At 44.2% G+C, this 13,928-nt stretch overlaps 1 protein-coding gene across 3 annotated transcripts in view; it reads right to left on the bottom strand.

Annotated features, from left to right (window-relative positions):
* Positions 1-13,928, bottom strand: part of LOC142254742 (cadherin-1-like) — a 77,538-nt gene that overhangs the window by 25,809 nt on the left and 37,801 nt on the right. For all 3 annotated transcript variants that reach the window (XM_075325999.1, XM_075326002.1, XM_075326001.1), the window contains one exon: positions 1,432-1,637. In XM_075325999.1, the coding sequence (XP_075182114.1) occupies positions 1,432-1,637 (206 nt within the window). The remainder of the gene's footprint in view (positions 1-1,431; positions 1,638-13,928) is intronic.

Here is a 13,928-nt window from a genome sequence, read left to right as displayed (position 1 = left end):
CTGTGACGGTCTCCCTGGACTAAGTTTCTGCCGAGTAAAAGAGGAAAAGGTAAAGAGACTACTGTTTGTGCCTGTTTCTTTCATTGCTGGTCGGCCCTGCACCGTGTTAGTCACGCAGCACCATAGACTTCCACAAACACCAACCGTGCCCCGGGCATTGCTCCACCTGTGGGGAGCAGTACTACCATTGCTGCCATAACATCATCCCGGAGGCCTCACACAGCAGCGGCGGCTTAGTAGCCGCATACCACAGGTGGCGTCACGAACACAAACTTTAATTCAAGCCACATATTCAACTGACACCCACCAGGGCCACGGAGCCGGGCCCAGCCACCACTGACTACCACCGGACTAGTCCGGTCCGGCACCGGGTGTCCCATAGCCCTGGGGTGGGCGAGTCACAAACACCTAGTCAGAAGAGGTAAAAGGTCTGGCATTAATACATTAGAACGGAGCACAGACAAATGAGGCTAACAAGCACCACTGAGCAAATGCTACAACTGGCAGTGATCTGGGACTGACTGCTCAGCTAAATAGCTGGGCAATCACTCAGAAAAGAGAACACCTGAAGAAAACCAGCATCTTGCAATCTCAGATTGGACAACTGAGCTGTCACTCATCAAACTGACAGCTTAGCACTCCCTATCTATCAAAATTTTATACACTCATGTGAGCTGTGATGTAGTACTGGTTGCCAGCCCCCAAGACAAGATAATTCTATTTACGCCCCCTAATCATTGGTATTTCCGGAGACCCTTCCACGAGTCCAATATTGAACTCTAAACATATCCTTAACCCTTCTAATATAAAAATATAATAGCAGCTCTTGGTAATGAATGGAGACAGTATTGAGTCATATACAGCGCAGTTGATTCAATACTGTCCTCATTTATTATGCCCTAATTTTCTGCCTTCTCCGTCGCTGATTATGCAGAGCGCAGAAGTGGAAATTTTGTCATCAACTGCTGTGCTTTGCATAGGCAGTAACTGAGATGGCAAAGCTCTGTTCATTATATTGAGTTTTGTCATTTTGAGACGACCTATGCAGAACACAGCAATGGAAATTATTTTGTCAGCAGTTGCTGCGCTCTGCATAGGCAGTGACCAAGATGACAAAGCTCATTTTGTCATACCGAGCTTTGTCACTTTGTCTGCTGCCTATGCAGAGCGCAGCAGCTTTTAACAGACTCCTTTCACCTGTTACGCTACAGATAGGCGCTCACGGCACACTTGCATGTACCGATCACCTGGCAGTGCATGAAGCTTTTGGAAGTGGCGGGAGGCAAAAATTTGTAGGCTCATAATGCACACTACGGCATGGGATTTAAGTAGACTTCATATTGCAGATAGCAAAAAATGGATAGAATATTAATGACAACTATGTCTGTGTGAACGCAGCCTATGGGTCATACCCAGACGTTGCCCGCGTACCTTTCTGTGGTGACCATGCTCCTTCAGGGTCACAGTGGTGGAGGACACTCGAGTCTTGTCATCGTGTGCGTCAACCTGGAACTTTCTTTGTGTCCGAATCTTTACGTGATTCTTCACTGTGATTGTACCGTCCGCTTGGACCTGGAAATCGGGGTCTCGTGAGACATATTTGATTGCAATCGGAGCCTCACACTTCTCATAGTCAACTGGAAGAAAAATGGAGAAAAGATTGATCAGATTGATTTACTCTAGAGTCACTAGGATAAAACCTGCAAGTGGCATAGTTTCATCACAATACTGTTCTGCAAACTCGGTGCCAAGGTCTGGTGCCGTCTCCGATTAGGTGCCGTATAGTAGTACCCCCAGCCACTTGCAAAGCCTGTAGCAGTGGAAGCACAGTAGGCAGCAAAGGAGAAGCACAATTGAACCCACAGGGTGAAATTTTAATTTTGCACCCCTTAAAAGTGCACATGACTTCTGCTGGGTTTCGCTGGATCTACATTTTCAAAGGTATCGAAGTCAACATGGCACCAATAGTAGTTGGATCCTATGGCAGAGCAGGTAGCCACTAACCATTGCTGCCTATGGGCTACAATATGTTGGCGTCCCGACTCACTATGTATACAGCTGAGAAGAGGAATTGGACCCTCGGATAAGGGGATCATAAGGGGGGGCACAAAGGTATCATTGTTTTTGAAGTAGGTGGGATTAATACTCTATAAAGGGGTGCTCAGGGGACAATGTTACTGGGTTAGGGGTGCAATATTTACCTAACTGGCAACCAATGAACCAATGGATATCTATTGCCAAAACAGTGGTAATACCGTTTAAACTATGACAAGCAGGTACCCATAGTATAATTTCAGCCCCATTAGAGCCAGTACAAAGCTACTGGAAATCTATTCCGTTCCCAGAGAGAATTTCAGTGGCTAAATGCCTACCGAATCCCATTGGGATGGTAGCCTCTACACGCGGACAAGCCAAGAGGCAGGGTAGTCAAATATTTCAGGGTCTGATACCAAGGGAGCACATCGTGAACAAAGGGGAAAGACAAAAGTGCAGTCAGGCCATGGTTTGAAGCAAAATACTAGGAGGATAGCGGATCAGAGGAAAGGGGCAAGGCAAATGGATGGTCAGAGGAAGTCCAAGGTCTGACAGTAAAAGATCAGAACAAACAGACAAGCGAGGCCAACAACCACCACTGAGAAAATGCTTAAACTGGCAGTGAAATGGGACTGACTGCTCAGCTAAGTAGCAAGGCAATCACTCAAAACAGGGAACACCTGAAGAAGCCCAGCACCTGCTAATCTCAGATTGGAAGATAGAGCTGTCACTCACCAGCAAACAGTCACTCATTGCGTCCAAGACACATTGGAAGGAGGAATCGTGACAAATATACGGTAATATTAAATATAAAGGACTTAAGGAACCTGACCCATCTTCTATGATTTTATGAGATTAGAACACAGAGCACAGACAAACGAAGCCAACAAGCACCACTGAGCAAATGCTACAACTGGCAGTGATCTGGGACTGACTGCTCAGCTTAGTAGCTGGTCAATCACTCAGAACAGGGAACACCTGAAGAAGCCCAGCACCTTCCAATCTCAGATTGGACAACTGAGATGTCACTCACCAGCAAACAGATACCAAGGGTGCAAATCGTGAACAAAGGGGAAAGACAAAAGTGTAGTCAGGTCACGGTTTGAAACAGAATACCAGGAGGATAGTAGATCAGAACAAAGGGGCAAGGCAAATGGATGGTCAGAGGAAGTCCAAGATCTGACAGTAATAGATCAGAACAGACGAGCGAGGCCAACAAGCACCACTGAGCAAATGCTACAACTGGCAGTAAAATGGGACTGACTGCTCAGCTAAGTAGCTGGGCAATCACTCAAAACAGGGAACACCTAAAGAAGCCCAGCACCTGTGAACCTCAGATTGGATGACTGAGCTGTCACTCACCAGCAAACAGTCACTCATTACATCCAAGACACATCGGGCAAATGTTCTGGGGTCAGATACCAAGGGAGCTCGTCGTGAACAAAGGTGTAATCAGGTCGCGGTTCAGAACAGAATTCCAGGAGGATAGTAGATCAGAGAAAAGGGGCAAGGCAAATAGATGGTCAGAGGAGGTCCAATGTCTGGCAGTAATAGATCTGAACACAGAGTACAGAAAAACGAGGCCAACAAGCACCACTGAGCAAATGCTACAACTGGCAGTGATCTGGGACTGACTGCTCAGCATAATAGCTGGGCAATCACTAACAACAGGGAATACCTGTAGAAGCCCAGCACCTTCCAATCTCAGATTAGAAGACGGAAATTGACAACTATTACCCTATTGTTTGTCAAAACTTCCCATTTTGGAAATAGGGCTGTGCCGGATGTTGTAGGAGCACACCCTATTGACAAAGGGAATGGTAACACCAAGTTATCAATTTGTTCATAAATCTCCAAGGAGGAATAACAAAGGAATGATGATCATCCAGCTTTTCCAGGAACAGATATAATAGTTGAATGGGATTTCCAGAGATGCAATGTGACAATTATCCTGAATTGCTTACAGTCCGGAACACTGATGGAGTAATTACAATAGGCATTGTCATCTCTTCGCCAGGAACAGGGGTGTAATGTGTGAAGGTTTTCAAATCAGGTATCTCCGGATACACAAATATCTAATTATTTCATGTGGTCACCTACAATGGATGAGTAATGGGCTGGGTGCACGCTCCACCTATTACTAATCCCATTCATTAATATTCAATGTGACACTGTGCACCCATAGTGAGCAGTATTAATGAGTATCTTCGGGGATGTCAATGTATCCCTGGCGTGGGACAAATATCATCTATCCCCTTGAAGTAGCCATTTAAAAAGAAAAAAAAAGCATCAAACACCCAGGTATAAAACCAAACTAAAAAACAAATTAAAGACGTCTTCTACCACTAGAGGGCGCTCTGGCACGTACTGCATATTAATTTATTAATTAGATATTCCCATTATCTAACATTAGAAAATTGTAGACTCCCATCCAATCCTAAATAAAGTCCATAAATTCAAAAAAGGCTGAATAACCTCTTTAAAGGGACATTCCATTACTGATGACCCTCCCATAGGACATGGGGTGACTACCACATGGGACTGCAGCACTGAATTCTATAACAAAATGTCACATTTTTTCTACAAGGGTGCAAAAGAAGTTGAGGTTCTGCAGCCTGTAAGTCATCGACAGTGCCATTAGTTTATTCATAGTCCTTCTGCTTCTTGCATCAACTCAGGAGATGGTGTTTCATAATGCAGAGCCCAGACACGGAAGGAAATAATTGCACGCTTTTAATAGATTTTTTTTGCAGAAATACTGCAAATGTAAGTGTGCGGTCATTATGGGTGATGACATATTCGACCACTAAGTCTGGTACAGAGACAATGCCACACCATTACCAATGAGCGAGCATTGAAAACATTTACAGATGTCGCCATCTTTTCTATAGCTTCTCTATTTCTATTGTCTTATGACAACACTGAGTGCTTTTGCTATTCAGTGTTATCATAGGGACACTGGAAGTAACCGAACACCATCCACATCAATGCCATAAATCAGCTAGGATCATATGTGCTAACTTTTCCTGCAGAATCTTTGCAAAAGATTTTCTGGAGTCTGGGGGAATCTTCCCTTTTGGCCATGGTCCTACCAGAGTATTGGAAGTGGTCTCGATCCTACCAGACTCTCGGAAGTGGTCTCAATACTACCAGACTCTCGGAAGTGGTCTCAATCCTACCAGACTCTCGTAAAGTGGTCACGATCCTACCAGACTCTCGGACGTGGTCTCAATCCTACCAGACTCTCGTAAAGTGGTCTCGATCCTACCAGACTCTAGGAAGTGGTCTCAATACTACCAGACTCTCGGAAGTGGTCTCAATCCTACCAGACTCTCGTAAAGTGGTCACGATCCTACCAGACTCTCGGAAGTGGTCTCAATCCTACCAGACTCTCGGAAGTGGTCTCAATCCTACCAGACTCTCGGAAGTGGTCTCAATCCTACCAGACTCTCGTAAAGTGGTCACGATCCTACCAGACTCTCGGAAGTGGTCTCAATCCTACCAGACCCTCGGAAGTGGTCTCAATCCTACCAGCCTCTCAAAAGTGGTCTCAATCCTACCAGACTCTCGTAAAGTGGTCACAATCCTACCAGACTCTCAGAAGTGGTCATGCCTAAAGGCATGCTCCATCATTTTCTGGAGTCTGGTGGGTCTTCCCTTTTTGCCATGCTCCAACCAGACTCTCGAAAGTGGTCTCTATCCTACCAGAATCTCAGACATGGTCATGCCTAAAGGGATGCACCATCATTTTCTGGATTCTGGGGGGAGGGGTCTACCCTTTTTGCCACTATCCTACCAGACTCTTGGAAGTGGTCTCAATCCTACCAGACCCTCGGAAGTGGTCTCAATCCTACCAGCCTCTCAGAAGTGGTCTCAATCCTACTAGACTCTCGTAAAGTGGTCACAATCCTACCAGACTCTCAGAAGTGGTCATGCCTAAAGGCATGCTCCATCATTTTCTGGAGTCTGGTGGGTCTTCCCTTTTTGCCATGCTCCAACCAGACTCTCGAAAGTGGTCTCTATCCTACCAGAATCTCAGACATGGTCATGCCTAAAGGGATGCACCATCATTTTCTGGATTCTGGGGGGAGGGGTCTACCCTTTTTGCCACTATCCTACCAGACTCTTGGAAGTGGTCTCGATCCTACCAGACTTTCGGAAGTGGTCTCAATCCTAGCAGACTCTCGGAAGTGGTCACGATGCTACCAGACTCTCAGAAGTGGTCATACCTAAAGGGATGCTCCATAATTTTCTGGAGCCTGTTTTTTTTTCCCTTTTTGCCACGATCCAACCAGACCCCCGGAAGTGGTCTTGATTCTACCAGACTCTCGGAAGTGTTAATGCCTAAATGCCTAAAGGGATGCTCCATCATTTTCTGGAGTTTGGGGGGTCTTCCCTTTTTGCCACGATCATACTAGACTCTTGGAAGTGGTCTCAATCTTACCAGACTCTCGGAAGTGATCTCTATCCTAACAGAATCTCAGGTGTGGTCATGCCTAAAGAGATGCTTCATCATTTTCTGGATTCTGGGGGGGGGAGGCTACACTTTTTGCCACTATCCTACCAGACTCTCAGAAGTGGTTTCGTTCCTACCAGAATCTCGGAGGTGGTCACGATCCTACCAGAGTCTCAGAAGTGTTCATGCCTAAAGGAATGCTCCACCATTTTCTGGAGTTTGGGGGGGTCTTCCCTTTTTGCCACGATCGTACCAGACTCTCGGAAGTGGTCTCTATCCTACCAGACTCTCAGACGTGGTCATGCCTAAAGAGATACTCCATCATTTTCAGGAGCCTGGGGGGATCTTCCCTTTTTTGTCAATATCCTACCAGACTCTCGGAAGTGGTCTCGATCCTACCAGACTCTCGGAAGTGGTCATGCCTAAAGGAATGCTACATAATTTTCTGGAGTCTGGGGAGGTCTTCCCTTTCTGCTACAATCCTACCAGATTCTTAGAAGTGGTCTTGATCCTACTAGACTCTCAGAAGTGGTCATGACTAAAGGGATGGTACGATTTTTCAGCCACTTGTCTGACCCCAGCCTTATTATCAGTACTACCTGCAGCCTAACAGACCTTTACTATAACTTCTCCCAGTTCCTTGATGAACTTAAAGTTTTTTTAACAGTTACAGGCGCTTAGGACAACATAGTCGGTGTCAACGACAAGACAAGCCCTATGTACCTGCATCCGCACCTTGAAAGCTAACGCCCCAATCAAAGTTCTCCGCTGTAACCAGACACGTCTCGTCCACAATGCACCACTTGTCTTAGCTTTGTTACGCCTGCAGTGAATAGCATCCAGCGGCGTTTGCAAAAATCACAAGAGAAATGAGATCCAGGTAGAGAAAGTTCCTGGACGTTCACAGATGGATCTCTTATATCAGTAATGGCGAACCTGTGGCACTCCAGCTGTTGCAAAACTACAATTCCCATCATGTCTTCACAGCCAAAGCTTTTGCTTTGAATGGCCAGGCATGATGGGAATTGTAGTTTTGCAACAGCTGGAGTGCCACAGGTTCGCCATCACTGTCTTATATCGTATGATTGGGGGGGGTAACAAAATATCTACGGTGTATTGTGTGAAAACAAGCCGAGTAACAGAGATCTGATCTTCCTGGTAGGCGGTGGCTGCGGTGCTCTATAGCGCACCTGTCACCTGTTCATGGCACTATTCATGAGGATGGGATTTTATGGTTTTATGTAAATGGAGAGAGGGCTCCACGGCATCTTTGGTTGCATGATATCAAGTAGCGCAACCGTAGCATTTCAGCAGACAATGTACACAGTGTGTGTGGACAGGACGATCATGCTAAAGGGAAATTCTCAAGTTTGAAAGCTGTCCATTGAATAAGTGATAACCTTCCGATTGCTGGGGTCTGACCTCCGTGGTCCCTGGCGGTCATAAGAACTGAATGAGTAGAGGTTGCCTCTTGAACTCCAAATTAATAAGATTTGTTTTATAAGCGCTCGGGCAATCGATACAGCACACACATGCTTTGTGGTGTCACAAGGTCAATCTTGCGCACTGCCGAAGAGTGCCAGCAATCTTCGGCGCTCCTGTTACGATTCAATGGAGCTGTAGCGCGCATGATTGGCCATGGCTCTGGTTTTCGGAATCACTGGCGGCCCATAAACCGGACCCCCTGAGATAAGTTTCAAACTTCAGAATACCCCTTTAATGATTACCATGTCCCATATAGTTTGTATCTGATGTTGTGAATGGTTCCTTGAGATCAGGGGCAGACACATCATTGGTGCAACTTGGGGGCCCAAGAGGTCAGGGGCCCATTTTACCCCCAAAGCAGGTGCAATTTTGTATGAGCTCTTGAGCTGCAAAGGGCCCATATAGTCTTCGTGCACAGGGGCCCTTTTCGGTCTGTGTCCGCCAGTGGCTGAGATGGTGATTTATGACTTACAATTTTGGGAGACGGAGCATCATACGCTTCATATAGTGTGAATTATCAGTCTCGGGTTAACTGTGACTATCCAGAGGTCAATAAGGCACCAATTTGTTTTCAAGATACAAAGGTCGAGGTGCAATCAGGGATGATACAATGGGACCATTGTGTAGCCTCACGCTCTGGTGGTCCTGGATATAAGATTCCTTCTAAAGGACTGTAGGGGGTCCAACTAGTGAAAACAGCCTCAATCATCTATGTAGGGGAAGCTGCACATTGCCTCTTGTACCTTCTGGCAACCGTGAAATTCCGAGCACTGCGAGTCTGCGAGGCCTTCACCTCTCGAAACACCTAATATTAGAAATACCCAACAAGACAATGGAAGGGTTATGAACTGTCCTTGTCGTGAGAGTAGTAAGCCCCTTAAATCAACACTTTTACTCTGTTGTCGGTGTCCTCGCCCATTGGCGAAAAAAATGCGTTACGGTAAAACAGCGTCGTATATACACAACGTCTGCAAGACAATTAAGAAGCCTCAAGGGTCCTCGCGTGACGATATGCAGGTATGAGCAGCGCAAATGTAAGTTTACTTAGGGAAAAGCACAAATATTCGGGTTAGTCGCTCTACTCCTGAAGCAAGGAAGGTAGTGATGCGTTACCCTATAGCTATGGAATTTTGCCCTTTAGGATTCTCGGGGGTTGTGTTCCTAGTTTGGGTTGAGCGGTGGTCATCTTGTAGGTCGGCTGCCACTTTATTGTCTGTGGGACTGATGAAAATGAGTTGAACCCATGAGCTTGGGGGTACCTGGTGCTAAACGCCCTTTTCATACCAGGTCGCTGCCAGCAGTTTTACACAGCAGGCACCTATCGGTAACTGCTGCAACTGGAGCTGGCTCTGATCGCTGCAGTTTAACTACTTAGAAGCTGTAACGAACAGCAACCACAGCATCTAAGCGGTTAGAAAGGACCGCGCCACTAATGGGTTATGTAGTGGCAGTCTAGGGCCCATGGGGGGCTTCAATTCAGACTTTACTATTTGCCACTCCTTTGTAAGAAGCGGTTAGTCTTTGAATTCAGTGACTGACCACCCTTCCATTGGCACTATTAATAGGGGTCTCAGCAGATCAGACCAGCACTGATATAGCAGTTACTATTACCTGTCCTATGGATAGGTGATAACTTGTTCTAACCAGAGTAGCCCTTTAAGAGGAAGACTAACGCGTTTTTGGACTTAAAGGGATTTTCAGGTTTTGGAGAATCCCCGGCTACAGTGTGTTTACAAAAACAAATTGTGCTTTGCTTTTTCTCTCCGTGTCCAGCACTAAGTTTCTGCCACTGCTTCCAGTGTTTGTTATTGTCTTCAGTGTTAACGTCATGCTGCAGCCAATCAGTGAGATCAGCACTTCTGAGCGGCTGGTGTCATCAACTTGAGAAGAGTCACTGATTGGCTGCAGCATTGTCGATGCGATGTCGGTGCTGAGGACAATAAAAACCATTGGGAGCAGAGACTCAATGCTGGACCTGGGAAGTGTGAGTATAGCACAGTTTGTATTTTAAAATAAACTAATTTTTTTTTATTTAGGTTTTTACATTTTTTGTGTCAAATACCCTGTTATGAGAACCTTACATATTACAGGGGGTTTCTGAACCGTCATCTAGAATGGTATAAGTGTACACAGGTACGTGGCTACTTTGGTTCAGAAACAGCGCCACACCTGACTGCAGGTTGTGACTGGTATTGCATCTTTGCTCCATTGAAGTAAATGAGGATGAGCTGCATTACCATACACAACCTGAGGGCAGGTGTGGCGCTGTTTTGGAAATGACACTATGTTTTACTTCTGTATAACCATTTTATTGCTGTAATAAATACACTTTGCGGACAGGACATTTCCTTATTATACGTATAAATCAATAATATATCTTATTGCTCAATGTGTCTGGTTTGGAAGTGTAGACGTTACATAGGATTATATATTTTGGCTCAGTGGTTAGCACTACAGCCTTGCAGCGCTGGGGTCCTGGGTTCAAATCCCACCAAGGACACCATCTGCAAGGAGTTTGTATGTTCTCCTAGTGTTTCCGTGGGTTTCCTCCCACACTCCAAAGACATACAGATACTGACTCTAGATTGTGAGCCCCAATGGGGACAGGGTTGCAAATGTATGTAGAGCGCTGTGGAATTAATAGCGCTATATAAATGAATAAAATTATTATTAAAAATTATTATTATTATTTTCAGAAATCAGCAAACCCCCTCCCCGGAGTAGATGGCTACCTTCATAAACCGGACTGGACACCCCCTCCCACATAAACCAAGCAAAGCAAGCAGGCAGGCAGAAACCAGCACTTACTGGTAATGAAGGCAGGCACACCCAGAGATGATGCACCAGTATCAATATTCAGAATGCTCGGCTCTAATTACAGGCTAATCTAATGGCAATTTACATGCAATTGCAAAAAATAAAAAATAAAATTTTATTACTGATGGACCAATTGCTAAAGATAGAACTGCAATGTTCTCCATCTGTGTGGCTCCATTTGGACCTTAACGAGTGCCGATCTGATTATTATCAACCCAAAGCCACATGTAGAAATCTCATGGGCACTGTCATAAAATAGTGTCGTACAGTGGATACATAATACCGACACACACTGCCAAATGATTGCAGATGTCTTTAAATGGGCTGCATCAGTAATGCAATCTTATCTGGTCCAGCTGTTTTTCTCATCATCATTACGTGAAAGTGCCTATAGAGTGCCTATATGATAGTACCCACATGACAGTACCATACAGTGTTCACAATAGTGCTCTTTAGTACCCACATAATAATGTGATATGGTATAGTAAATAAATAATAGTGCCATATGGTAGTCAGATGATAGTGTCATACAGTGTATACAAAACAGGGCCATAGATTAACCGCATAATAAAGCCATACAGTTTCACAATACTGCTTTTCAGTACGCATATAAATGTCACATAGTGTCTAAATAACAGTGCCTTTAGAGTCCCACATAATCGTACAATAAAGTCTTCACATCAGTGCAACTGTTTTCCATAGTCAACATAAAACATGCAGAATAGTGCTATATAATATCCACATAATACTGTAGATGTACACAGTCTTCACATCACAGTGCCATACAGTCCTACACAGCACAGATCATACTGCCACAATCTCACACATAAGAGTGCCTTATAATACTCATACAATGGTGCTATACAACACCCACATTATAGAGCTACATGATCTTCACATCACAGTGCCATACAGTCCTACATAATATTGTCATATAGTACAGATAATACTGCTACACTATCCCACATAATAGTGCCTTATAATACTCATACAATTGTGCAATACAATACCCAAATGATGGTGCCATATAGTGTTTACAGAACATTGCCATAGAGTACCCATGTCATAGTGTCATACAGTCCTCACAACACAGTACCATGCAAAACCCTCATAATAGTGCCATACAGTACCCACATCGTAGTGCCATATAATCTTTACATAGCAGTGCCATACAGTACTCACATAATACTGCCATAAAGCATCACGTTGCCTCACAGCGTCACATAATGGTGCGATACAATACCCAGGTGCAACAGAGTACCCACATAATAGTGCCATATACTATAGTTCTCACACTATGCTTTTCAGTGCCCAAATAATAGTGTCACATATTGGCCTTACAATCCCATATAATAATACATTTTTCACATTAAAGTGCCACCCAACCCCACATAATGGTGCCATACAATACTTAGGTGATACCGCAGTGCAACACAGTACCCACATAATAGTGCCATATAGTGCTCACACTAGTTATTTTCAGTGCCCACATAATAGTGTAATATAGTGCTCACACTAGTACTTTTCAGTGCCCAAATAATAGTGTCATATAGTGGCCTTACCATCCCATATAATAATACATTTTTCACATTACAGTGCCAGCCAACCCTATATAATGGTGCTATCCAATACGCAGGTGATAGTGCAATACAGTATCCACATAATAGTGCCATATAATGCACCCACTAGTGCTTTTCAATGCCCATATAATAATGTCTTACAGCCCCATATAACTGTGCAATACATTTTTCACATCACAGTGCCACACAACCCCATATAATGGTGCCATTTATTATCCAGATGGTATTGCAATACCATGTCTACAGAACAGTACTATGTAGTACCCCCTTTAAAGTGCCATGCAGTCTTTACAAATCCAGTGCAATATACTATATGCCATGCCATATATATATATATATATATATATATATATATACCAGTACCCACATTGTAGTGCCATACTCCCATGACATACTGATGGGGACTTTAGATTGTGCGCCCCGATGGGGACAGTGATGATCACACCTTTACAGCACTATATAAGTGAGTAAAATAAATAAGTCCTTACATCACAGTGCAACGCAGTCTTAAATAATGATGCCATACAGTACCCATACAATAGTGCCGTATAATATTTACATAATAGAGCTATAACATTATGTAGGGCAGGATAGGACAAGTGTCACATTCCCTGTCCATACATGGCCATTCCTGGGAACAGTTGACGATACTGTCGCGTTTCGCGCTGAGTTTCCAGGATGTTTGTATTGTGTCATTTTTCATATATCTTAGTAACACAGGTTCAGGTGAAACGATGACATCAGCACCTGCAGCTCCCACAGCCATGTCTGAATCACCACAAGCCCAGAGGGGGAGAGACTGAAACAGGAAATTCATCCTCCCCATGAAACCCTAGAATTTCACTGATAAGGAAAGGAAGGCACTTAACCCTCACACTGCTGATCACTTTACCAAATTGTGTTGTTTCGCCATGCAGTACACAGCATGCGCCATATTTATTATGTCCTTTACACACTTTTCACACCCTTTCTCATCGCCAAACCAGTGTTTTGTTTTGTTTTTTTGCCTCAAACTACAGAAATAAAACCCTCTCAGTCATCCGTTGGTATAAGAGGAGAAATATGTCTCGAGAGCTGTGCTGAATTTATAATTAAATTTGATCAACTAAGGCTTCTTTATGAAAGTAGGCCTTGTTGCTCATAGCAACCAATCAGAGCTCACCTTTCATTTCAATATCTGCTTAAGAAAAATGAAAGGTGAGCTCTGATTGGTTGCTAAAGGCAGCTAGGCCAGATATGAAAAATGAAGCCTTTTTTTCTCTCGCTATGTTGTAGCTCTGTTTGCTGTTAGTGAATGTAAACATTCCTATTTATACTCCCAAGCGTTACAGATGAATGTAAACATTCCTATTTATACTCCCAAGCGTTACAGATGAATGTAAACATTCCTATTTATACTCCCAAGCGTTACAGACCTACTTCTATCTCCGCAACTAGTTAATATTTATCTAAGAAATTCACAATGAGCTGCCCCAAAGTGAGGTCTCTCGCTTTGGTCCCAGGAAATAATATGTGCACCATATGGCGACATAGATAGTCCCTGAAGCTTCATAATA

Source organism: Anomaloglossus baeobatrachus, chromosome 10 (assembly GCF_048569485.1).
Source record: "Anomaloglossus baeobatrachus isolate aAnoBae1 chromosome 10, aAnoBae1.hap1, whole genome shotgun sequence".
Lineage (NCBI taxonomy): Eukaryota > Metazoa > Chordata > Amphibia > Anura > Aromobatidae > Anomaloglossus > Anomaloglossus baeobatrachus.
This window is presented reverse-complemented; position numbering and strand designations above follow the sequence as displayed.